At 36.0% G+C, this 27,221-nt stretch overlaps 2 protein-coding genes and 1 pseudogene across 6 annotated transcripts in view; 2 read left to right on the top strand and 1 right to left on the bottom strand.

Annotated features, from left to right (window-relative positions):
- Window positions 1-2,718, top strand: part of LOC120780892 (putative nuclease HARBI1) — a 66,615-nt gene extending 63,897 nt beyond the window's left edge. For 4 of the 5 annotated variants that reach the window (XM_040113129.1, XM_040113132.1, XM_040113131.1 and 1 more), the window contains exons 2-3: window positions 2,018-2,162; window positions 2,316-2,718. In XM_040113129.1, coding sequence (XP_039969063.1) covers window positions 2,033-2,162; window positions 2,316-2,713 — 528 coding nt within the window. In that variant the 5' untranslated portion in view covers window positions 2,018-2,032 and the 3' untranslated portion in view covers window positions 2,714-2,718. Of the gene's footprint in view, window positions 1-1,939; window positions 2,163-2,315 lie in introns of those variants that run through there. The other variant, XM_040113130.1, reaches the window with a different exon arrangement.
- A 9,818-nt stretch (window positions 2,719-12,536) lies between these two features.
- LOC120780392 lies at window positions 12,537-12,851 on the bottom strand. The gene has a single exon (XM_040112678.1). The coding sequence runs from the start codon at window positions 12,849-12,851 to the stop codon at window positions 12,537-12,539; it is 315 nt and encodes a 104-aa protein (XP_039968612.1).
- Window positions 12,852-25,554: 12,703 nt separating this feature from the next.
- Window positions 25,555-26,586, top strand: LOC120780391 (annotated as a pseudogene).
- Window positions 26,587-27,221: the final 635 nt, after the last annotated feature.

The following is a 27,221-nucleotide window of genomic DNA, read 5'->3' as shown; positions in this document are numbered from 1 at the left end:
TGAATTAAAATATTATTAGTTGCTAAGCTCTTTGTTTTATAATAAATACATTTTCACCGAAAAAATAAAACCAATGTTGTGAAGATTCTCTCACTGTACAGTAAGTAAACTGCACACCAAAACACTGTACAGTGCGTTAACTGCACACCAATTTTGCTGTACTCATTAACAGCTGTACAACTATGAAGTGAGTGAAAACACTGCCTGTCAATACAGTCAATATTTCCCTATTCACTCTCACTCAATTATACTGTGCAGAAAAAGAATGTGCCCATTTCTAGAATAAGTAATTCATTTGCCGTTATAGCTTAGTACGCAGCTCTCAAGAAACGTAAAAATTTCATATAAAAAAACGCTTAAGAAACGGTCAGGAAACTTTCCTGCGATAAATTTACTTGTGCTAGTACGCAGCTCTAAAGAAATCTAGTACTAATTTTTGATACTTTTTTTCAGTAAAATGTGAATATGGCAAACCTGGTTTTGCGAAGAAACATGAAATCAACAATTGTTTCTTGAAGGAAATTCGAAATAATCGTCAAATTCATCCTAAATTAGTTGAAATCATTATTAAGAAGTATATTCCATTTTGAAATGTTGTATAAAACCTACCAATCATCAACAACATTTCTCAAATCTCAATGAAAATATTTATGTTTCCATACACATACACACATACATATTACGTACAAAGTTTGTTTTCTTTTGTTTATTCTCTCTTGCTCTTCTAATGTAGATCATTCACAATGCGTAACCAGCTGTCAAAATTACTTGAGAAATAATGTATTTTTTTTCTTGAGCAATTACTTGAGAGCTGCGTACCAACCTTATGGATGCATTCCTGCAGAACTCTAGTATATATGAACTGGTTGCAAATCAGAGTTTTCCATAAAAAATGGTTTTCCCCAATGTTATTAATTCTTTAAATTTTTGGTTGAGGCTGTGTGCTTAGTTGTGCACTTTCATTTTGCCTCTTTGGTTTATTTGTTTGTAGATAATTGGTTTGCCAATTGTATCTGTTACTCCTTGCCTGTACTTGGTTTGTTTGTACAGGCCTGGTGCTATTTATTATTTGATTTGATTGATCCACGTCCATTGGGTCTGGGGGCTTACTCTGTAAAGCGATGCGAAAGACAATGCGATTCGAAAGCCCAATGCGATGCGATAGGCAATTGATACTCTGTATTGCTTACGCATCACTAACAATGTTGTTCACCTTTGCTTTTTTTTCTTTTTATGTAATAGTTGGCATTACTTCCGAAAATGTCAAAGTATAAACGAGCAAAATAAAGAAAATCAGAATAATTTGTTCGTTAAAACTGTGTTGAATAATTTAAAAATGAATTCTGTGGCATTGTGGGATCATTATTATTCTCAGGAAAGAATTGATAAAAGAATTATTCGAGATAATTCGGACATTATGTCTCTAAGCGATAAAAGGTTAGTAAAAAATTGCGGTTTCAAAATGTACTTAATGTACTTTAAAATGTACTTAACATCTACACATTTTGTGTTTTTAGCTTCATGCAAAATTTCCGCCTTAATAAGCACGCATTTTTATATGTTTTGGACAACATAAGACCCCAATTAAAAGTCGCTCAAAGGACCACATCAATTCCAGAAATTGTAAAACTGTCAACAACCTTGAAGTTCCTCGCACAGGGCGTAAGTATCAACACCTCGGTCGGCCAAGATAGGCATTCAGGGCTAGCCCAACAATCGGTTTCCCGATGCATCTTGGAAGTGTGCGATGCCATCGAGAAAACTCTGTGCCCAAAGCATATCGTGTTTCCCTTGACCATTGAGGAAAAAATTGAAGCAAATAGAACCTTTTACTTGACGTCCGGAATTCCAGGCGTAATTGGAGTGATTGATGGGACGCACATCCAGTTGATACGACCATCACGGAATGAACACTTATTTTTTAATCGTAAACTAAAACACAGCACAGAACATTCATAAATACAATAATATACATATGTATATTGATTCCAGTGCAATGACCTAAAACTTTTTTTAGATATGTGATCACAAAATGCAGATAAGGGCAGTAAATGGTAGATTTGGAGGAGCGTCGCATGACTCCCACGTATGGAACCTCTCAGGAGAACGTGAAAGTTTGAGGACGAACTACGAAAATGGAAATAGAAGCGAACGAATTCTTGGTGAGTATATATAACTGTAATAATAACTTATGGCGGCTAAATCGCCATAAGATAAAATTGTTATATCTTATTACATTATATTGATGTTTTAAAAGAAATTATCAACATCTCTCAGCAACACTTATGTATATGATTTTATTGTTATTATTATAGGAGACTCCGGATATCCTCTTGAACCTTGGCTGCTAACGCCATATAGGAATGCGCCAGAACGTTCTGATGAACTCTATTTCAACCAACAGTTTACAAAAGGCCGATCACTAATTGAACGCGTGTTTGGTGTATTAAAAGGGAGATTTCGATGCTTGTTATCTGCAAGAGAGCTACATTACGCGCCTGAAAAAGTCGTTAAAATTTTGAACGTATGCTGCGCTCTACACAATATATGCATTTTGTACAAGGTAGAAGTACCAATTAGTATTACACTTGAGCCAGAAGAATTTTCCACCACTAATATAGATTTACCTAATAGTGGTAATTTTATTACTATTGCTAGAAACATTAGGGACGATATTAAAACAAATATGATAAATGCTCGTAACTCAACTTAATTAAAATGAACTATTTGCAAATTAATAAATCCAGTCTTTTATTTCATTGTAACAACGAAAATTAAATTTAAATAATTACAGATTAAATTTGTAGTTTTTAATTCTTTTTCTCGCAGTTATATAGTTATTTAACTTACATTTTCCAGTTTCTCAATTTTTGTTCATCAATTTTTTGTTTATATAGAAATTTTTTCCTTTTCAAAGGTTAGTCTCCGTTTTTAAAATTTATTTCTTTTTTTCAATGTTTTAAAAATGTTTTTTATATTAAAATTTATATCGTTTAACACTTTAATCGAGTTATTGTGGAATATAATTTGGGTTTCGACTTGTTGTTCAAGCAGAGTCTGCTGCTTTTTGCGCGGTGGGTACGTCACATTTGAACAATGTGGTAGTTCATTTTCTTGTGTATTAAGAGGAGTCTGCTGTTTTTTATGAGGTGTGCATGCCATTTTGGAACATTGTGGTAGTTCCCTGTTTTGTGTATTTCGTTCGGTAGGGTCTGCATTTACCTCCGACATGCTGCTTATAGCTGCACCGAATGACAAGGTACCACTCATTCCATTTATTGATTCCTCTATTGACAATAACTCACTCAATTGTTGCTCTAACTGTGATAAGGGTATGAAAAGTGAGGGACCACCTCCAGTTCCCGAAATATTATTTTTGTTTCGTCGCATTTTTGCGTTTAAGTGAATCTTATAGTCTGCCCAAACCTTTAATTGATTACATTTAATCACATTTATAATTTCTGTGCAATTATTGGAATTACCTTTTTCCACCCCGCAATGTCGCGCAATGGTGGCCCAGCTGCGTTTAAATGGGAAACTAAATTTTTCCATAAATTATTGGAGGTATTTTTGGCGTCTGGTGTTTTTAGTGATCCTTTCGATAAATCGGGATGCGCCTTCATGAAATCCACAAGAATTTCAAATTGCTTTGGTTGAGTTTGTTGTTTTATTTTCGGTGCTTCCCTGTAAATTTGTGCAAAATAGTTCATATGCACGGCGTTATATATTTTAGTAGCAATTAAAACAACTAATTCATATTTGAAACTTACATTTTCAAGCATTGCGACTTCTTTATACTTGTAGCACAAAAATTACGAATATAACGCATGTTTGACAATTGCTTTAGCAAAGCAGAGTACCGCTAATGCGAAAGGGAAAAACTAAATTCGAAAATTTCAAAATTTACTGCGTTTGTCGTATTACAGAGTACCAAAATTGAAGATGCGAACATTTTCATATTCGTATCTCATTACAGAGTAACCCCCCTGGAAGATTGGGATATTTTTCGTTCGTATTAGTATTCCTTTGCGGATACCTCAAATTATTTTGAAAGTTTTTATTAAATTGTTGTTTTCGAGAAACAATTTCTTGATTCTTTTTAGAGAAATGTAACGCGTGATCTCATTTAGTTTGATTGAAGTTCTTGCGCTTTAGCAAGTAGGCGTTAAAGTAAAAAGTATTTGGCTTAAAGGATAGTTTAAACCAGTTACGAATGTTCTAAGCGCAATTTCCCGACTTTTAATATTTAATTGCTTTGTTATTTCGGAATTTGTTACGTGCGTCATTATTGTTTCATTCATTAACAATGTCAATTTCTTATTGACATCATTGTAATAATCTATTAAGGATTGTGATCCTTGTCTGAGTATGCTCATTTCTTGGTCAATTATGTGTATTGGCCTTCAATCAGCATACGCAAAAAAAAAATCTCGAACTATGGCTTCTAAATTTAAAACTGGTTTGTCAAAATGTCGTATTCATTGCCAACAATCTTGTTTCTTACTATTGTTATGATTCCAAGATATCTCCTACTCCCTTCTACATATATAGAGACTCATTGTACTTTTTTCAGCTTGCCTCCAACTTACGTATGACCTTCCCGAGAATTCCGGTAAAGATTTCACAGTTTCTACATTTTCATTGCATATAATTGAATCGTTAATTGTCTGGGTGTCGTATTCTGTCATCTGCGTACCAGTTGTTACGTTTTTATACTCTCGCAACAATGTTGCTAAGGAGAGTATTATAGTTTTGTTCACATAACGGTTGTTTGTAAGTCCTAAAACTAAAAGAGTCAGATATAGGGTTATATATACCAAAGTGATCAGGGTGACGAGTAGAGTCGAAATCCGGATGTCTGTCTGTAGAGTCGAAATCCGGATGTCTGTCTGTCCGTCCGTCTGTCCGTCCGTGCAAGCTGTAACTTGAGTAAAAATTGAGATATCGTCATGAAACTTGGTACACGTATTCCTTGACTCCATAAGAAGTTTAAGTTCGAAGACGGGCAAAATCGGCCCACTGCCACGCCCACAAAATGGCGGAAACCGAAAACCTATAAAGTGTCATAACTAAGCCATAAATAAAGATATTAAAGTGAAATTTGGCACAAAAGATCGCATTAGGGAGGGGCATATTTGGACGTAATATTTTTTGGAAAAGTGGGAGTGGCCCCAAGCCCTACTAAGTTTTTGTACGTATCTCGGAAACTACTATAGCTATGTCAACCACACTCTACAGAGTCGTTTTCTTCGGGCATTTCCATATACAGTTTAAAAATGGAAGAAATCGGATAATAACCACGCCCACCTCCCATACAAAGGTTATGTTGAAAATCACTAAAAGTGCGTTAACGGACTAACAAAAAACGTCAGAAACACTAAATTTTACGGAAGAAATTGCAGAAGGAAGCTGCACCCAGACTTTTGTGAAAAATTGAAAATGGGCGTGGCCTCGCCCACTTATGGACCAAAAACCATATCTCAGGAACTACTCCACCGATTTCAAATTCGGTATATAATATTTTCTTAACACCCTGATGACATGTACGAAATATAGGTGAAATCGGTTCACAACCACGCCTTCTTCCAATATAACGCTATTTTGAATTCCATCTGATGCCTTCTCTGTATAATATATACATTAGGAACCAATGATGATAGCGGAATAAAACTTTACACAAATACGGTATTTGAAAAATATGTAAATAACGGATAATGAAATCTCGATTATCACTTTATCATGCGAGAGTATAAAATGTTCGGTGACACCCGAACTTAGCCCTTCCTTACTTGTAATATATAAATTCATGCATGGTGGTCTAAAGATCGTACCCCGAAATAAAGTAATAAACTATTTCTATACAAAATGCGTAGGTATATGACTGTATGCACATGCATACAAATTAAAGCACGTAAATTTTACATATGAGACTTCTTTACACCTTAAGTATTGCCAAACGTGTATACCCCCACTTTTGAAAAAGGGAAAAGTAGATAAAAAGGCTCCACCATGACATTCAAATCCATTTAAGGCCTAATCGAAAACATGTTAAACTTTTGGAAACTTTGCAATTCTATTATTTTGTATGATCCGAGTTAATGTTGAAAAATCATACTAGGAGACCAGTAAAGTTTTTCATGGCAATGCTTGTTGTATTTGGCTATGTCTTCTGCAGTAAAATCATTTACCGCTATTTTTGAAATTTGTAGAATTGTGTTGTGCACTTTGCAAAAATCTTTATTTCTCTTTTTATACCCTGCACAGGGTATATTAACATTATAATAATATAATATAATATTTGTCACGAAGTTTGTAACACCCAGAAGGAAGCGTCGGAGACCCTATAAAGTACATTGTATATAAATGATCAGTACGTTGAGCAAAGTCGATTTAGCCATGTCAGTCTGTCTGTCTGTCCGTCCGTCTGTCTGTATATATACGAAATAGTCCCTCAGTTTTTAAGTTATCGTTTTGTAAACGTCATTTTCTCTTCAAGAAGCTGCTCATTTATCGGAACGGCCGATATCGGATCACTATAACATATAGCTGCCATACAAACTGAACGATCCGAATCAAGTTATTGTATGGAAAACTTTCACAATGTATCTTCACGAAATTTGGTATAGATTATTTGCTAAGACAACAATGTAATCTCCGAAGAAATTGTTCAGATCGGTTAATTATAGCATATAGCTGCCATACAAACTGAATGATCGGAATCAAGTTTTTGTATGGAAAACTTTTACATTTGACAAGATATATTCACGAAATTTGGTATAGATTAGTTTCGAAAGCAATAATGTAAGCTCCGAGGAAACTGTTCATATCGGATTACTATAGCATATAGCTGCCATACAAACTGAATGATCGGAATCAAGTTTTTGTATGGAAAACTTTCTGAATTTGTTCTAATTTTTATACTCTCGCAACAATGTTGCTAAGGAGAGTATTACAGTTTTGTTCACATAACGGTTGTTTGTAAGTCCTAAAACTAAAAGAGTCAGATATGGGGTTATATATACCAAAGTGATCAGGGTGACGAGTTGAGTCGAAATCCGGATGTCTGTCTGTCCGTCCGTCCGTCTGTCCGTCCGTCTGTCCGTCCGTGCAAGCTGTAACTTGAGTAAAAATTGAGATATCATGATGAAACTTGGTACACATATTCTCTGGCTCCATAAGAAGGTTAAGTTCGAAGATGGGCAAAATCGGCCCACTGCCACGCCCACAAAATGGCGGAAACCGAAAATCTATAAAGTGTCATAACTAAACCATAAATAAAGATATTAAAGTGAAATTTGGCACAAAGAATCGCATTAGGGAGGGGCATATTTCAACGCAATTTTTTTGGAAAAGTGGGCGTGGCCCCGCCCCCTACTAAGTTTTTTGTACATATCTTGGAAACTACTATAGCTATGTCAACCACACTCTACAGAGTCGTTTTCTTCAGGCATTTCCATATACAGTTTAAAAATGGAAGAAATCGGATAATAACCACGCCCACCTCCCATACAAAGGTTATGTTGAAAATCACTAAAAGTGCGTTAACGGACTAACAAAAAACGTCAGAAACACTAAATTTTACGGAAGAAATTTCAGGGTGTCACCGAACATTTTATACTCTCGCATGATAAAGTGATAAGCGAGGTTTCATTATACGTCATTTACATATTTTTCAAATATCGTATTTTTGTAAAGTTTTATTCCGCTATCATCATTGGTTCCTAATGTACTATATATTATACAGAGAAGGCATCAGATGGAATTCAAAATAGCGTTATATTGGAAGAAGGCGTGGTTGTGAACCGATTTCACCCATATTTCGTACATGTCATCAGGGTGTTAAGAAAATATTATATACCGAATTTGAAATCGGTGGAGTAGTTCCTGAGATATGGTTTTTGGTCCATAAGTGGGCGAGGCCACGCCCATTTTCAATTTTTCAAAAAAGTCTGGGTGCAGCTTCCTTCTGCAATTTCTTCCGTAAAATTTAGTGTTTCTGTCGTTTTTTGTTAGTCCGTTAACGCACTTTTAGTGATTTTCAACATAACCTTTGTATGGGAGGTGGGCGTGGTTAATATTCGATTTCTTCCATTTTTGAACTGTATATGGAAATGCCTGAAGAAAACGACTCTGTAGAGTTTGGTTGACATAGCTATAGTAGTTTCCGAGATACGTACAAAAAACTTAGTAGGGGGCGGGGCCACGCCCACTTTTCCAAAAAAATTACGTCTAAATATGCCCCTCTCTAATGCGATCCCTTGTGCCAAATTTCACTTTAATATCTTTATTTATGGCTTAGTTATGACACTTTATAGGTTCTCGGTTTCCGCCATTTTGTGGGCGTGGCAGTTGGCTGATTCTGCCCATCTTCGAACTTAACCCTCTTATGGAGCCAAGGAATACGTGTACCAAGTTTCATCATGATATCTCAATTTTTACTCAAGTTACAGCTTGCACGGACGGACAGACGGACGGACAGACGGACGGACGGACAGACAGACATCCGGATTTCGATTCTACTCGTCACCCTGATCACTTTGGTATACATAACCCTATATCTGACTCTTTTAGTTTTAGGACTTACAAACAACCGTTATGTGAACAAAACTATAATACTCTCCTTAGCAACATTGTTGCGAGAGTATAATAAGGATTATAGAAAAGAGGCGATAATTCAATATCAAGAAATAAAGAATTTTTAAAGCGAACAAAATAATTTTACAATTTTCAAAATGGCAGTCAATAATTTTATTGTCAGTTGGAGAGAAGCTGCAATAAATTCGATGAGCGTCTATATTGAAGGAAGTAGAAGGTATTTCGGAGCACTAACTATCTTCCGAAATAAGATTGTAGGTAATGCCAATGATATGTTAACTAATAATGGCACAGTATTGAATTGAGAAGCAATATTTCCAGGGTTAGATTTTGCTTACGCCGACAGACGACCAATTCACGTAATTGATGAAGATATGAGTGTTATGAGACAAGGATCGACATCCTTAATTGATCAGAAATTGCCATTACTAATAAATAAAACTATAATGACGCACGCACCAATTCAGATATTACAAAACAATTAAATATCAAGAATCGAGGAACCGCGTTAAGAACTTTTATAACTGGCTTAAATTACTCCCTAAACCAAATACTATTTACATTAACACCTACCGATTTGCCAAATGCTCTTGCTAAGGCACAAGAACTTCATTCAAGTCAAATACGATCACAATTTTTTTGCAATTTACTTAAAAATAACCACGAAATTGGTTCACGACACCATCCTCCAGTTAACCGAAGATTTCCAAATTTTCAGAATAACTTAAGGTAACCTCAAACGGATAATAATTCATACCAAATGTATTCCAATCATCTAGAACCCATTGAAGTAGATCAATTAATCCAATTAATAAATAAACACAGATCTGTGCAAAGAAACCAACCACATCAACCAACAAATATACCAAAAAAGTCAATTGAAAGTGCACAAATAAGCACACAACCTCAACCAAAAATTGAAAGAATCTATAATATTGGTGAGAACCATTTTTTAAGGGTAAACTCCGATTTGCCGTATGTTATTAAAACCGATACAAAAACTGGGCAAATTAGAATTCTTATAGATACGGGAGCAACCAGCTCATATTTTTTTATTTTTTTTCATTTTTGAAAAGTTGACAATTTTTTTTATACAACTAAAAAAAATATAAAAAAAATCGGCCCACTCCGGTATTAGCTGGAATAGTTGTCAAATTAATTGAAGTTTTTTTTAAGGAAAAAAGATGGCGAACTTCCAAAAAATGGCGAACTTCCCAAAAATGACGGTTTTACTTAAAAAAATCGATTATTTCATATAAGTGGTCGTGTTCAATTTTTTTCGTGTATTTTTTCGAAAAGTTCATTCAAAAATAAAAATTTTAAAAGAAAAAAGGTCCACAAAAGTCAATTTCTACAAAAGTTATGCCTATTTGAAAATAAAAAAGCCAGTATTTGGAAAAATTCAAAACTTTTTTCAAGTTGGACAAAAAATTTTGGAAAAATTCTCAAAAATGTTTTCAAAGGGTAGAAAAGGATGGATAAGTTTCAGCAAAATTTAAAGGGGTCGGGTTAAAAGTGGTCGACTTGGTATGGAATACCCTATAAGTACTAAGGTGCTTCAAACATTTTTTTTTAAATTTTTTTCAACTCCATACAGATATTTTTTCGCACAAATGCTTAAATTTCTTAGATGTATAGATTCATATTCCAAATTTCTAGTCGTAAAAAAAAGAAGAAAATGTTTTGGAACTGTTACAAAAATTTCCAGATGTTAAAAGCATAATTATTAATAATGAACCAGGCTTATGTACGATACAGTTCAAGTCTTTAACAGAAAAGATAAATGTACGAATTTATTATTGTACACCACGTCACAGTACAAGTAATGGCCAAATAAAAAGAGTTCATTGAACACTGATTGAAATTTCTAGATGTTTTAAGCAAGAACACAGCTTCATTACTAATTTTGAATCAATTATGAGAGCAGTTCAACAGTATAATAAAAACCTTCATTCTGTAACAGGTAAATAACCTTGCAACATTTTATTTAATCAAGAACTTCACGAAAATATGAAAAATGTGTTGCCAAATGCACAAGAGAAAATGCTAGAGCATTATAACAAGAAAAGGCTTCAAAAAATTTATCAAGAAGGAGATATTATATACAAAACAAGTAAGGAAGGGCTAAGTTCGGGTGTCACCGAACATTTTATACTCTCGCATGATAAAGTGATAATCAAAATTTCATTATCCGTCATTTACATATTTTTCAAATACCGTATTTGTGTCAAGTTTTATTCCGCTATCATCATTGGTTCCTAATGTATATATTGTACAGAGAAGGCATTAGATGGAATTCAAAATAGCCTTATATTGGGAGAAGGCGTGGTTGAGAACCGATTTCACCCATATTTTGTAAATGTCATCAGGGTGTTAAGAAAATATTATATACCGAATTTCATTGAAATCGGTGGAGTAGTTCCTGAGATATGGTTTTTGGTCCATAAGTGGGCGACGCCACGCCCATTTTCAAAAAACATGTACAAAAAACTTAGTAGGGGGCGGGACCACGCCCACTTTTCCAAAAAAATTACGTTCAAATATGCCCCTCCCTAATGCTATCCTTTGTGCCAAATTTCACTTAACCCTTAAAAGTCACCAGGATATGATAATATTACCCCAAAAATGCTAATTGAGTTACCAAATATTGCCGTAGAAGTGCTGTCTTTGCTCTTCAATGCAATTCTTTATCTCGGACACTATCCTAATTCATGGAAAAAGTCGCAGATTATCTTGATAGACAAACCTGGGAAAGACTTAACTCAGCCGTCTTCATACAGACCAATCAGTCTTCTACCCTGTCTTTCTAAAATATTTGAAAAAGTGTTGCTATCAAAGATGACTTCTTTCCTCCACGAAAATAATATAATACCAACGCACCAATTCGGGTTTCGTGAAAAACATAACACGATAGAGCAAGTAAATAGAATCAGTAACGAAATAAGAAAAGCATTTGAGCACAGAGAGTACTGCTCAGCTATATTTCTAGACGTGGCTCAGGCGTTTGATAAGGTATGGCATGAGGGCCTTTTATATAAGATTAAAAATATTGTACCTTCAGTGAAAAATCTCAAGAGTTTTTGAGACACGAAAAGTTACTTGGGAATGCGCGAATTAATTTAAATCCTAATTGCCTGTCACTATAACGATATGTATAATTAGCGAAAAAGATGAAAGACGCGTGCGTTCGGTTTCACGGTTCAATTACAATAGAACATTTATTTAATTTCATTTAGTTGCTTAGCCTAAATCTTAACTAACGGCTTAAACTAGTGGTAATGTTCATATGTCTAAAAAAAGGGGTAAGTATGGTAATTTTCAACTTTCGTTAAATATTGTAACAGATTACATTGAGGTAAGTAAGGTGAGTAATATCTTAGTATTAAAAATGTATTATTAAGGTAAGTATATAATAACAATAGAATTCAATATTTTATAATTTTTATAATTCATTTTTCTACAATTCATATATTATTTTTATTTTAGGTATAAATTTGTCGCTTGACGCAACACCGGCCACCTTGACAGGATCAGATTCTTTCAATTTCCAGTGGAAGCAAGGCCAGCTTGTGGATAGGACGCTTAATTGTGCCCGCCTTAGTCGCCACGTCTGCGACTCGCAATTTGCCGTCTTGCCCTTCGACGGTGGCGACGATGCGTCCGAATACCCACTGTTGTGGCGGCACTTTGTCCTCGTGGACGAGGACGAGGTCGTTGAGCTGCAGATTGCGAGTGGGGTGCAGCCACTTGTTGCGTTCCTGAAGTCCCGTCAGGTAGACTTTGGACCACTGTCGCCAGAACTGTTGCTTGAGACAGCAAACAAGTTGCCATCTCTCGCAACATCGAACTGGGTCCACTGGCACTTGCTCTCGTGGTAATGCTCGCAGGGAGCACCCTATCAGCAGATGCGCTGGGGTTAGTGCCTCGCCGTCGTTGGGGTCCTAGCTCAGCGGTGTTAGGGGCCGAGAATTGAGGATGGCCTCCACTTCTGCCAGTTGAGTTGACAGTTCCTCTGCGGTCAGCATCGCGTTGCCGATTACGCGAACGACGTGATGCTTGGCGGACTTCACCGCGGCTTCCCATAACCCGCCGAAGTGCGGCGCCCGCGGTGGTATAAAGATGAAGCTGCACCCTTCGTCTGCTGCGAATCTCTTCAGGTCTGGACCCATTGCTAGGAACGCCTCCTTCAATTCGCGCAGCTTGCGGTCGGCGCCGACGAAATTGGTGGCGTTGTCGCTGAATATCTTCGTTGGCATTCCTCGGCGTCCAATAAAACTTTTTAGGGCGAGAATAAATGAATTAGAAGATAGGTCCGAAACTAATTCTAAATGTACTGCTTTTGAAGTGAAGCAAACGAAAACTGCAATATATGTTTTTACGGGTGGTCGACCGCGTATTTTTAGAGTTGTGTATATCGGACCACAAAAATCTATGCCACACATAAGAAAGGGCCGTAATGCTCGAAGTCTTTCGACTGGCAAATTTCCCATTATTTGGTTTTGCAACTTCGGCTTGTAATGAAAACAATGTATACAGTTTCTTACGGTTCTACTGCAAGCTTCTCGGGCATTAATTAGCCATATGCGTTCTCGAAGAAGCGTAATCAACGCTTTAGCCCCAGCGTGGTGATTTCGAATATGCAGGAACCGTAAATACGTTATAACGAAGTGCGAACTTTTATTTAATAAAAGCGGAAATTTGGCATCGTATGGGAGAGGTGCATTTAATAAGCGACCTCCTACTCGGATTAATTTGAACGACAGCGACTTATCCGAGTACTCATGCAAAAACGGGTTGAGTTTTTTGCAAGTTTGCGGGTAGGGTGGTACCTTTATGCAATTTTTGAATAACATCCGAAAATTCTGAATGTTGGACCACCTGTGCAATTTTTAGAAAACTCAAGTTTAGCTCTTCTGAAGTCAGATCCTGTCCCATGGAGGATTTTGGTGGTCGTCTTATCCATCGTAATATGTATGCGACCACACGAAGCAATTTTTTATGAGAAGAAAATTTTTCAATAAGGTCCAATATTGAATTTTTCTCAGTAGTTGAAATTAGTGTAAACGTATTTTTCTTCTTCTCTAATGCTTCGTCTTCTGGTGAGAGCTGGAAGTGGTTATTAATTGGCCATAATGCAGGGTCTTCTAGGAGGAACTGTGGACCGCCAAACCATATCGAATTATTCAATTCGTCCACGTTACAACCCCGAGACACTTGATCCGCAGGATTTTGTTTCGTTGGCACATGTCGCCAATGTACTTTGTCAGTCAACTCTTGAATTTCAGACTCTCTGTTTGCGACGAAGGTTTGTAGTGAAGATGGATGTGTTTTAATCCAATGTAAAACGATTTCAGAGTCTGTCTAAAATGTAATATTTTCGAAATGTCGACTCAACATAGGCGCTACTCTTGACCATAATTTCGAAAGAAGATGTGCTGCCGAGAGCTCAAGACGCGGAAGAGATTTGGTCTTCAGCGGAGCCACTCTAGACTTTGCAGTAAGCAGCATGCATTTAATACCACTGGCAGATTGGCTTCGTATGTATAAGCAGCATCCGTACGCCCTTATTGAGGCGTCGGAGAAGCCATGTATTTGGCAGATGGCACTCGACTCAACGTTTACGTAACGAGGAATGCTTATCGATGAGAGCTGCATTAGGTTGGCTTTAAAGTTCTGCCAGCTAGTGTCAAGGCGCAATGGAATCGACTCATCCCAATCTAGTTTTTGGATCCAAAGCTCTTGCAGTAAGATTTTTGCTTTGGTAACTAGTGGGGCTAGTAATCCAAGAGGATCAAAAAGGCGAGCAGAAACTGACAATATGTTTCGTTTAGTGGCTCGCAGATCATTAAAATTGTCATCTAAAACAAATCGAAACAAATCCTCTTTCGGCAACCAATGAATTCCTAACGTTTTATTGGAACTTGTGTCATTGAAGCTTAATGACTTTTCAGTGCAATCACTGTCGAAAAATTTAGGGTGGTTCGAAAACCACTTCGTTAAGGTGAATCCTGCCGAGTTTAATATTTTATTTACCTCACTTCTCAAAAGATCTAGAGACGCAAAATTTTCGGACCCTGTTAATAAATCATCAACGTAAAAGTCTCTTTTGATGGCCAATGAACCGAGTGGATATTTCATTGTATTGGCATCACTGAGCATTTGCAAACACCGTGTTGCGAGAAATGGAGCAGGCACAGTGCCGTATGTTACGGTGTTAAGACGAAAAATTTGAATTTGCTCAGAAGGATGCTCTCTCCACACAATAAGCTGACAATTTCTGTCTTCTTCATGCATAATTATTTGACGGTACATTTTAGTAATGTCCGCGGTTAGTGCATACTTATGTAAGCGAAAACGAAGAAGAGTTGAGTATAACTCTTCTTGGATGGTTGGACTTACCATCAAAAGTTCATTCAACGCTATTTGAGTTGAAGATCGACTCGAGGCATCAAATACAACACGTAATTTGGTTGATGTGCTCTCGGGCCTTCAAACGCATTGATGCGGAATGAAGTAGTGTGGCTCACTCGGGATCTTATTGTTCGTTGGGCTCATGTGACCCAATGCTCTATATTCATTCATAAAGTCCAGATACATTTTACGAAGTACTGGATCTTTTAATGTCCTTCTCTCCAGGGCCTGAAACCGCCGAGCTGCGGTTTCATAGGAGTGACCGAGTAACTTACGGTCAGCTTTAAAAGGCATTCTCTCTTCTTCTTGAAGCCGTCCTGAAGGCAATACTTGAGTTGTATTTACGAAAAAGTTTTCACACTCTTGTTGCTCTTGTGTGAATTTAATGCCATTTGATTCTGAAGGTAATTCTTCTAGAGCCCAAAATTTTTGGACCACTGAATCGATTGACGTTAAGTCTTATTCAGCTTGGCATAATGTGCTATGTAATTTGGGAGGAGAACTTAGATTGCTGACGTATTTGCCAGATACAACCCACCCTAAAAGGGTTTTCTGTAATGTTGGTTGATTAGGACCATTTTTAATTTGGCCCACAGCTAGAAGATCGAAAAATATTTCTGCACCCAATAAGATGTCAACTTTTTTACATTTGTGGAATTCTGGATCCGCCAATTCAATATTGTGCGGAATTTTCCAGCCATTAATATTGATATTATGGTCTGGATGATTTGCCGAAATACTTCGCATTATCCAGAATTCCGCCGAAAATTGGTAATTGTTTACCCGCGACTTAACAAACGCGCTTAATTTTGCCCCCACTTTCGTATTGGAATTGCCGATCCCTATTACGTTTAATGTTTTCTGTTGTCGTCGAATCCGCAACTTTTGTGCCAAGTCCTCTGTCATGAAGTTGACCTGGGAGCCTGAGTCCAGCAACGCTCTCGCAGGGAGGTACTCTCCACAACTGGTCCTTATCTGAATCACTGCTGTTGCCAACATGACCCGATCCGGCATACTGGCTGTATGCATGGCATGAGTGGTTGATGGTTGCGGATGAGGTGCAATCGGGAAGGAAACCGGATACTGGTGCAATAATGTGTGATGCGATCGATTGCACACCCGACATCTATCCGCTTGCACTTAGAGACAGTGTGTCCCTTAACGCAAACAATTTATGCATAAGGGCACCGATTTCACGAACTCGAACCTCTGCTGCACCGGAAGCGCCTTTGAAAGTGGGGCAGGCAGTCAAATAGTGGTCCTTAGATTTGCACTGCTGACAAAGAGGCTGCCTCGTATTTGCTGCCACTAGCGCCGATTTGGTCCTGTCCATATGTTGTTGTTTCCCATGACTCGCACTGCTTGTTGGTATGGGCTTCGTCCTTGAATTTGATGCTCCTTCCGCTGATAGCTGCTGGAATCTTCGATTTAGGTGGCTTCACATTCTTTCCACAGTGGCAGCTTGTCATAATCCAGCTGTTCCTCCCATTTGGATCTGGTAGCTGAGTCGACCTTGTCATCACTATGTGTATAATAATAGCGTTTGTTATATGTTTCTCATCGCCCAGCGATAGCAATGAGTCATACACCGCTGACACTTCGTCAATCATGGATCGCAATGAAGGAGCGATGGCTTTGGGATGGTTGGCAGCTCAAAAAGTTTAGATATTGTATTGAAGAATATCAAACATTTATTATCATAAACTTTTTGAGACTTGCCAACGCTTTCGGGTAATTTTCATCCGACATCTGAAACGCTTTTAACTGTTCTCAAAGCCTCTCCAGATAGACAATTTACCAAATGGTTAAATTTTTCTATGTCTGGGATGTTTGGATCATTATGAACCAAGCTCTCGAACAAACTCATAAAATTTTTGAATTCGAATATTCTCCCTTGAATTTCGGCAAATTCATTTTTAGGAGCCTTGAGCTGTGAGAAGCTACAAAAGATGTTTCGGCAATTGACGTTCTATTTTTGGCTAAAATATTTTTAATTATTGATTTCGTTTCAACAATTATGTCCTCTAACTCCCCTCGGGCCATGTCGTCTTCATCAATTTCTTCAATGTTAGATTGGCATTTCATTAGCTTCTCACTATGTGAATTTAATATGTCCAGCCGACATTCCAATTCAATTGGATCTAACGACATAGTTTTTTCTAAAAGGCCCGTCTTTATTCGCAAAATACTATTTTTCGCCACCGTCCTTGACGCTTAACGACTTTAAGTCGATCAACTCCTTACTTGGAGAGAGGTTGGTTGATAGTTGTCATTTGGTTGTACTCATTTTTCTTGTTTAAATTAAATTTCCGAAAAAGAGACTATAAAGTTTGGCAACAAATATATTAGGAATCGACAACGAAAACGAAAATATATATATATATCGATTCCCAAATATACGAAAGCCAAACTAATATGCAATAAAAGTTGGCAACAAATATATTTGGAATCGGTTACGAAAACGAAAAAAAATAATATCGATTCCCAAGTATACGAAAACCAAACCAATAAATGCGCAAAATGAGCAATAGCACAATAAAGTAATTTAATCGGAAAATGTCCGAACGAAAATCGACAAAAATTGCGAAAAAACGACCGATAATCGGAAAACTGATCGAAAAAATTGCAAAAAAAATATAATAATTCAATTTTGTAATTAAGAATTTTTCACCTTTATTTTAAAATAAAGGGCTACCGCAAAATCCCAAAATCCCTTGATTCACTTTAAATTTATACATTTAGATATAAACATACGTGGGGTTCAAATATATCGATTGTATAGTATATGATATATGTATATATTGTTATATATGTATGTATGTCAGTATAGTGAACAAAAAGGGAGAGCCAAAAACTGAAAGTGCACTTGTTTTGTTGTAGTTTGCTTTTTTATTTTGCACTGCTTTCAGTAATTAGCACTCGTTACCTGGTGCGTCGTACCCAATTTGCTTGTGCGCCTTTTCACACTTTTTATTTATTTCACTTTTTGTCACTTTGAGCACTTGCACTTTTGAGTGCTTGCACATATGCACCTCTTGTTTTTTTTTTTTGTTTTTTGTAGGTTTAGGAACGCAGAGTTGGTAAGTATTTTAATTATACACTTTACATGGAACTTTTCATTTATTATATTTTTCTTCTTTTTCTGTTGCTGTTTAGGTATCACTGCACCACACAATGTATTATTTTATAAATTTTTTGTTCGCTTTGCGCACTGTGTATTTGATTTTTTTTTTGTGTTTGTTCACTGCACTTCACTTTTGCACATATGTATATGTAAGTATGTATTTTGTTTCAATTTTTTGTAACTTTGTTTTATGTATATATATTATTAATTTTTTCCTTATTTAGGTATTATTATCACTGCACAGCTTGGTCACTTCCACTATATGTATGTTATTGTATTTTATTGTCTTTTACTTTATTTTATTGTTTTAGAATGACTATTCACGCTTCCCACTTAACCGAAGACCGAGAACCGAACCGATTGACAGGCAATTAGAAACGATAATAGTTAATTAAACGAAAACGAAAGTCAAATAAAATATTGTAAGCTCACGCACTTAGTCCCTGCTCGGGCGCCATGAAAAATCTCAAGAGTTTTTGAGACACGAAAAGTTACTTGGGAATGCGCGAATTAATTTAAATCCTAATTGCCTGTCACTATAACGATATGTATAATTAGCGAAAAAGATGAAAGACGCGTGCGTTCGGTTTCACGGTTCAATTACAATAGAACATTTATTTAATTTCATTTAGTTGCTTAGCCTAAATCTTAACTAACGGCTTAAACTAGTGGTAATGTTCATATGTCTTAAAAAAAGGGGTAAGTATGGTAATTTTCAACTTTCGTTAAATATTGTAACAGATTACATTGAGGTAAGTAAGGTGAGTAATATCTTAGTATTAAAAATGTATTATTAAGGTAAGTATATAATAACAATAGAATTAAATATTTTATAATTTTTATAATTCATTTTTCTACAATTCATATATTATTTTTATTTTAGGTATAAATTTGTCGCTTGACGCAACATTCAGAATTGTATAAAACATTGGAGTCTTATTTAAAAAATAGAAAATTTATGGTAAAAGTGGGAGATTTCATATCTGATGAAAGACAGATAAGGGCTGGTGTACCCCAGGGCAGTGTTTTAGGTCCAACACTATACATCATATATACAACAGATCTTCCAACAGCTAACAATGTATTAACTTCAACTTTTGCGGACGACACAGCTATGGTGAGCCGTAACAAATGCCACATAATAGCATCAAGAATATTAGCCAAGCACTTAAGGTTTGTCGAAGAATGGCTACCCAACTGGCGTACAGATGTGAATGAACAAAAGTGTAAGCATGTTACATTTTCGCTTAGACCAAATGTGTGTCCGGCAGTAAAAATGAATAATATTCTAGTACCCCAAGCGAATGAAGTAACTTATCTTGGTATTCACCTAGATAGAAGACTTCCGTGGAGAAAACATATATCTAGTAAAATAACTTGCATGAAGATAAGAGCTGCAAATTTAAATTGTCTGTTAAATAAAAACTCCAAACTTAGTCTAGACAACAAAGTGCTTTTATATAAAGCGGTCATAAAGCCGATTTGGATGTATAGCATTCAACTAATATAGACATATTACAAAGGTTCCAATCAAAAATGCTTAGATCAATCACGTGTTCACCATGGTACATGCGTAATGAAAATATCCATAAATACCTCGGTATTTCTATGGTAAGGAAAGAAGTAGAAGACAGTAGAATTAAATATATATCTAAACTCCGTGATCACCCAAACCCTTTGGCTAATGCTTTGGTACATTCCTGCAATCAAACACGCCTTAAAAGAAGAGATATGCTCGCGTACTAAGGAGCAATGTATCACCAAAACAGCTCAATCACTTGCTTGAGCGTGTCTAGTTATCCTCTCGCAACAAAGTTGCTAAGGAGAGTATTATAGTTTTGTTCACATAACGGTTGTTTGTATGTCCTAAAACTAAAAGAGTCAGATATAGGGTTATATATACCAAAGTGATCAGGGTGACGAGTAGAGTTGAAATCCGGATGTCTGTCTGTCCGTCTGTCCGTCCGTCCGTGCAAGCTATAACTTGAGTAAAAATTGAGATATCATGATGAAACTTGGTACACGTATTTCTAGGGTCGATAAGAAGGTTAAGTTCGAAGATGGGCAAAAGCGGCCTACTGCCACGCCCACAAAATGGCGGAAACCGAAAACCTATAAAGTGTCATAACTAAACCATAAATAAAAATATTAAAGTGAAATTTGGCACAAAAGATCGCATTAGGGAGGGGCATATTTTGACGTAATTTTTTTGGAAAAGTGGACGTGGCCCCGCCCCCTACTATGTTTTTTGTACATATCTCGGAAACTATTATAGCTGTGTTAACCAAACTCTTTAGAGTCGTTTCTTTCAGACATTTCCATATACAGTTCAAAAAGGGAAGAGATCGGATAATAACCACGCCCACCTCCCATACAAAGGTTATGTTGAAAATCACTAAAAGTGCGTTAACCGACTAACAAAAAACGTCAGAAACCCTAAATTTTACGGAACGAACTGCAGAAGGAAGACACCCAGGCTTGTTTTAAAAATCGGAAACCATATCTCAGGAACTACTCCACCGATTTCAATGAAATTCATCACTCTGATGACATGTACGAAATATGGGTGAAATCGGTTCAGAAACACTCCTTCTCCCAATATAACGCTATTTTGAATTCCATCTGATGCCTTCTCTGTATAATATATACATTAGGAAATGAAAATACAATTCAATACTCAAAGTACACAAATTGATCTAATCTAATTAATTTTACAGCAAAATAAAAAAATATGTAAATGTCGAATAATGAAATCTCGATTATCACTTTATCATGCGAGAGTATAAAATGTTCGGTGACACCCGAACTTAGCCCTTCCTTACTTGTTTTTAAATAGATTTAAGATTTTATAACTTATTGTTAGGCTTTTAAAACAAAAAGCAGATTCAATAAATAAAAAGATATTGAAAAAAAAAAAAAATTCACTTTAATATCTTTATTTATGGCTTAGTTATGACACTTTATAAGTTTTCGCCATTTTGTGAGCGTGGCAGTGGGCCGATTTTGCCCATCTTCGAACTTAACCTTCTTATGGAGCCAAGGAATACGTGTACCAAGTTATTATGATATCTCAATTTTTACTCAAGTTACAGCTTGCACGGACGGACGGACAGACGGACGGACGGACGGACAGACGGACGGACAGACATCCGGATTTCGACTCTACTCGTCACCCTGATCACTTTGGTATATATAACTCTATATCTGACTCTTTTAGTTTTAGGACTTACAAACAACCGTTATGTGAACAAACTATAATACTCTCCTTAGCAACTTTGTTGCGAGTATAAAAATATATGGGAAAAGAAATAAATTAAACCCCAAATACAAAAAACAAGTAGTATTAGAAGATTTAGGAACTACAGTTAAAATACAAAACAGAAACAAAATAATTCATAAAGATAATTAGGCTGTTCACGGTAAGGTGGTTATCGGGTTATGTGATTATTAGATTAAAAATAACCTACATATATGCTCCTTGAACATCCTATGTATGGTTATTTGCTTATTTTTACACAAACAGCTGTTCATTATTGACAATTTTAGTTCAATGAAATTCATACTTATAAAATGCCTAAACAAAGTTTAAAAAGCAAAATAATCGAATTTAAAATAAGTCCTGCTATTCAGGAAATGGAATTTATTGAAGGTGTGTGCTTATTAAATAATCCGAATTTTAAGGATTCAAAAAATTCTTTGTATAAAATTTGCAGACATCTTGCGCCCTGAACAGTGTCACAATGCAACGGATGAAGTACTAGATGAACTGCTAGAGGATATAACTATAAACATCTGTAGTAGACGTGGAGATGAACTACATGTTCTGAAATCTGTTCAAAGGCGAGAAAATGTTCTGTGTTGCTTTGACGATGTAGGATTTTTACAAATGCTGCGCGTCAGCAAATGCCAATTCGCTCATCTCCTAGAAATATTTTCTAATGATATGAACTTTACTAATTCGAGTTTACAAATACCTGTAGATTTGCAACTCGCAATCGTATTGCTCCGATTAGGTTCATCGGGTGAAAGTGCTGTATGTAAAATCGCTACAACTTTTCGTGCGGGAGATGGAGGTACATTGACCAATATCATGATTTTTGATGCTTTTCGATGCTTTTTGATGTTTTTATACTCTCGCAACAAAGTTGCTAAAGAGAGTATTATAGTTTTGTTCACATAACGGTTGTTTGTAAGTCCTAAAACTAAAAGAGTCAGATATAGGGTTATATATACCAAAGTGATCAGGATGACGAGTAGAGTTGAAATCCGGATGTCTGTCTGTCCGTCCGTCTGTCCGTCCGTGCGTGCAAGCTGTAACTTGAGTAAAAATTGAGATATCGTAATGAAACTTGGTATACGTATTTATTGGCTCCATAAGAAGGTTAAGTTCGAAGATGGGCAAAAATCGGACCACTGCCACGCCTACAAAATGGCGGAAACCGAAAACCTATAAAGTGTCATAACTAAGCCATAAATAAAGTTATTAAAATGAAATTTGGCACAAACGATCACACTAGGGAGGGGCATGTTTGGACGTAATTTTTTGGAAAAGTGGGCGTGGCCCCGCCCCCTACTAAGTTTTTTGTACATATCTCGGAAACTACTTTAGCTATATCAACCAAACTCTATAGAGTCGATTCCTTCAAGCATTTCAATATACAGTTTAAAAATGGAAGAAATCGGATAATAACCACGCCCACCTCCCATACAAAGGTTATGTTGAAAATCAGTAAAAGTGCGTTAACCGACTAACAAAAAATGTCAGAAACACTAAATTTTACAGAAGAAATGACAGAAGGAAGCTGCACTCAAGCTTTTTTTAAAAATTGAAAATGGGCGTGGCGTCGCCCACTTATGGACCAAAAACCATATCTCAGGAACTACTCGACGGATTTCAATGAAATTCGGCATTTAATATTTTCTTAACACCCTGATGACATGTACGAAATATGGATGAAATCGGTTCACAACCACGCCTTCTTCCAATATAACGCTATTTTGAATTCCATCTCATGCCTTTTCTATATAATATATACATTAGAAACCAATGATGATAGCGGAATAAAGCTTTACACAAATACGGTATTTGAAAAATATGTAAATGCGAGAGTATAAAATGTTCGGTGACACCCGAACTTAGCCCTTCCTTACTTGTTTATTTCGGTTTTAATTTGCTGAGTGTAAACAAAAACAGCTGTTAATAGCAGTATTTCCAATAAGAAAATCTAAATGGAAATGCCACTAGCTTAGTTTTATTTATTTTTTGTGCTGCCATTCAGTAAAATTCCAACGACTTTCTAACACTGATAATAAGCAAACAACCACATAACCTGTAAGCAGGGGCCTAGGTTTGTCAAAGTTGGTTATTTTGACATACCGCATTTTGTTGTTGTTTACTTAAACACATAACCACATAACCCGATTACCACCCTTTCGTGAACAGCCTAAATATCAAATCTTAAATCTTTTACCTTCAACATACAAGAAAAAGAAATTTTTTGTCTAAATAATGTAACATGTAAAACGACTTCCATCAAAAAATAATTAGAAGTCGAAGCTAATATAAGAGATATCGAATATATATTTAAGAGTCAAATTTAAATAAATTGTAGATATCAATTAAGCCATATGGTAAAAATTTGCGCAAATTTTTCAATATTAGGGGATTCCCCGAACTTAAAAAATAAAATTTAATGTATTCAGTGTTGTCCGCATGTTAATAAAAAGTATAGTGAACAAAAATTTTGTTCACGTTACTGAGCTTTCTAAGTAAGTTTGTTCACGTTACAGAGTAGTCAATGTAAAAAAAAGCGTGTTCACGTTAGCCGGTGTTCACGTTAGACGGTGTACACGTTACCGCGAGTGCACTGTAATCCAGTACTATAAAAAAATAACTACACAAATAAATGAATACACAAAGCAATACAAGCACTCCAACATAGGCACAGCAAATACACAACCATACATGTAGAAGACTTCGCACAAGTAATATGAGAACAGTGAACACAATACTAACAAGTAAGGAAGGGCTAAGTTCGGGTGTCACCGAACATTTTATACTCTCGCATGATAAAGTGATAATCGAGATTTCATTATCCGTTATTTACATATTTTTCAAATACCGTATTTGTGTAAAGTTTTATTCCGCTATCATCATTGGTTCCTAATGTATATATTATACAGAGAAGGCATCAGATGGAATTCAAAATAGCGTTATATTGGAAGAAGGCGTGGTTGTGAACCGATTTCACCTATATTTCGTACATGTCATCAGGGTGTTAAGAAAATATTATATACCGAATTTCATTGAAATCGGTATAGTAGTTCCTGAGATATGGTTTTTGGTCCATAAGTGGGCGAAGAGGCCACGCCCATTTTCAATTTTCAAAAAGTCTGGGTGCAGCTTCCTTCTGCAATTTCTTCCGTAAAATTTAGGTTTCTGACGTTTTTGTTAGTCCGTTAACGCACTTTTAGTGATTTTCAACATAACGTTTGTATGGGAGGTGGGCGTGGTTATTATTCGATTTCTTCCATTTTTGAACTGTATATGGAAATGCCTGAAGAAAACGACTCTTGTAGAGTTTGGTTGGCATAGCTATAGTAGTTTCCGAGATATGTACAAAAAACTTAGTAGGGGGCGGGGCCACGCCCACTTTTCCAAAAATATTACGTCCAAATATGCCCCTCCCTAATGCGATCTTTTGCGCCAAATTTCACTTTAATATCTTTATTTATGGCTTAGTTATGACACTTTATAGGTTTTCGGTTTCCGCCATTTTGTGGGCGTGGCAGTAGGCCGATTTTGCCCATCTTCGAACTTAACCTTCTTATGGAGCCAAGGAATACGTGTACCAAGTTTCATGACGATATCTCAATTTTTACTCAAGTTACAGCTTGCACGGACGGACGGACAGACGGACGGACGGACGGACAGACGGACGGACAGACAGACATCCGGATTTCGACTCTACTCGTCACCCTGATCACTTTGGTATATATAACCCTATATCTGACTCTTTTAGTTTTAGGACTTACAAACAACCGTTATGTGAACAAAACTATAATACTCTCCTTAGCAACATTGTCGCGAGAGTATAAAAAAAGATCACTTAACATAACATTACGAGAGCAGCGATCACATAAACATGATTGGAGTAATATTTATGCAACATGACACGAGCATTAAATAATTAACTTTAGCAATGATCCGCACTGTTAATATTTTCTGTACGCATCAATTATCAAAATCGTAAAATAATCATATTTACGACCTGAAGAAATACGATGCCAGATGAAATAAGAACTTCAACTTTGGATCACGCCACTGCTCAAATGCAGTATAAAAGAATCAGCACCACCAACGCATCAAGTCAGTCAATTCAGTTCAATTGAGATTGGAGTATTAATCCGCTACAGAAAAAGAAGGCGACATCACCGTTAGGAAGAGACTATCAAGGAAACTTGAACGACCAGCGCTGCACTTGGTATATTCATTTAATTTTAATTACCAATATTTATTTCTTTTATTTCGGTACAATAAACAATTGTTGTAAAACACGAAACTGCATTGTTTTAATAAAAATATATATTAAAGAGAGGAAGTTAACAACAACCTCCCTTAATATATAATTGGCGCAGTCGATAAACACGCACATTTTTATAAAAGAGTAAAAGTATAGGACGACAACTCGACCGAAGGAAGTCATACACGAAAAAGGTGTAAGAAGACCATTCAACTGAGAGAAATCACATACATCGTAAGAAGACTATTCGACTGAAGGCAATCATACACAGGAAAAAGTGTAAGAAGACTCTTCGACTGAAAGAAGTCATACGGAAAACTCTTAGAAGAAAGAAATATCAAGAAGTACACATCCGATAAAAGCTAAAATGGCAACAGGATCAACACCGAGTGGAATTCCGACACCAACACCAACGTTGAGTTTCGATATCAAATTCGACCCGCTGAAATACATCAATAAAATGGGTGAGTATACTCGTGATAGTAGTGCAGAATTAGTCCAATTTATAAGTAAAGTTGGAATTTTGATAAATAGTATGACAGGTCGGAAAAGTTTATAATTTTACAAGTAAGAGACAAAATCGTAGGAAAAGGAAACACAACTTTATTGAGGTATAGCATTGAGAATACAGATTGGGAAATTATAAAAAAGATTTTAATTGAGAATTTTAGAGAAAGGGATACATTTCTACAACTAAGGGAATGTGCAGAGAAAATACAGCATAAGACGATTACGCAAACATACTATGAACTTTCGCATATTTTAACGAGGTTAAACAATAAATATCATTTGTCAGTAGAGAAGATTCAGGATAAAGCACCAGAAGCAAATGAGGAAGTTATATTAAATTTATTTAAGGAGAAAATACCAATAAACGCAGCGAACATAACTCTAGACAAACGAGAAGACAGGACGTTGAACCTATGGAAGTAGACAATTTAATACTAGAAAATTTTCCGACACCAGCCTCAACAGAAGATTACCGATAAGTTAGACTTTTATTAGATACAGGAGCAGAGATATCAGTACTAAATACAAATATTTTATACCCTAGGTACGTGATTACGGGTAGGAAAAAAGATTACGCGGAAACGAGAATTTTAACATTTTTACGGAAAGAATTTAACGAAAGATCAATTTATTTCTTTGTAATGCCGGTTTACGAAAACAAACCATACGACGGAATTTTAGAAACGATATTTTAGTGCAATTAAACATGGAATTATCTTATAAAAGTAATATGGTAAAATTTGATTATTTTGAACTGAAGTTTGAAAATTAAAAAAAAAAAGTGAGAAAAGAAAGTGATAATGATTATGAAAGAAAACGTGACCCAACAATACAAGAAGTTGAAGACGAAATGAACAAATTAGTGCGAGAATGTGAAGAAAACATAGAAGATTATGGTAAATGTTCAGCAGAGCGGCTTTTCCGAAAACGTCCACCAATTTTCACGGGAAATGTCTTAAAAAATCGTTTTTAATTCCGATTTACGAATATATATGGCGCGTTATCTATTTTTATGTTCTTTTGAAATAAAAACAAAAATAAATATTATGATTTAATGT

The sequence above is a fragment of the Bactrocera tryoni genome, unplaced genomic scaffold, assembly GCF_016617805.1.
Source record: "Bactrocera tryoni isolate S06 unplaced genomic scaffold, CSIRO_BtryS06_freeze2 scaffold_25, whole genome shotgun sequence".
NCBI lineage: Eukaryota > Metazoa > Arthropoda > Insecta > Diptera > Tephritidae > Bactrocera > Bactrocera tryoni.
This window is presented reverse-complemented; position numbering and strand designations above follow the sequence as displayed.

What these genes read in the sequence shown, in the direction of transcription:
- LOC120780392 (XM_040112678.1), bottom strand. Translation starts at nt 12,851, where the DNA reads ATGCCAACGAAGATATTCAGCGACAACGCCACCAATTTCGTCGGCGCC.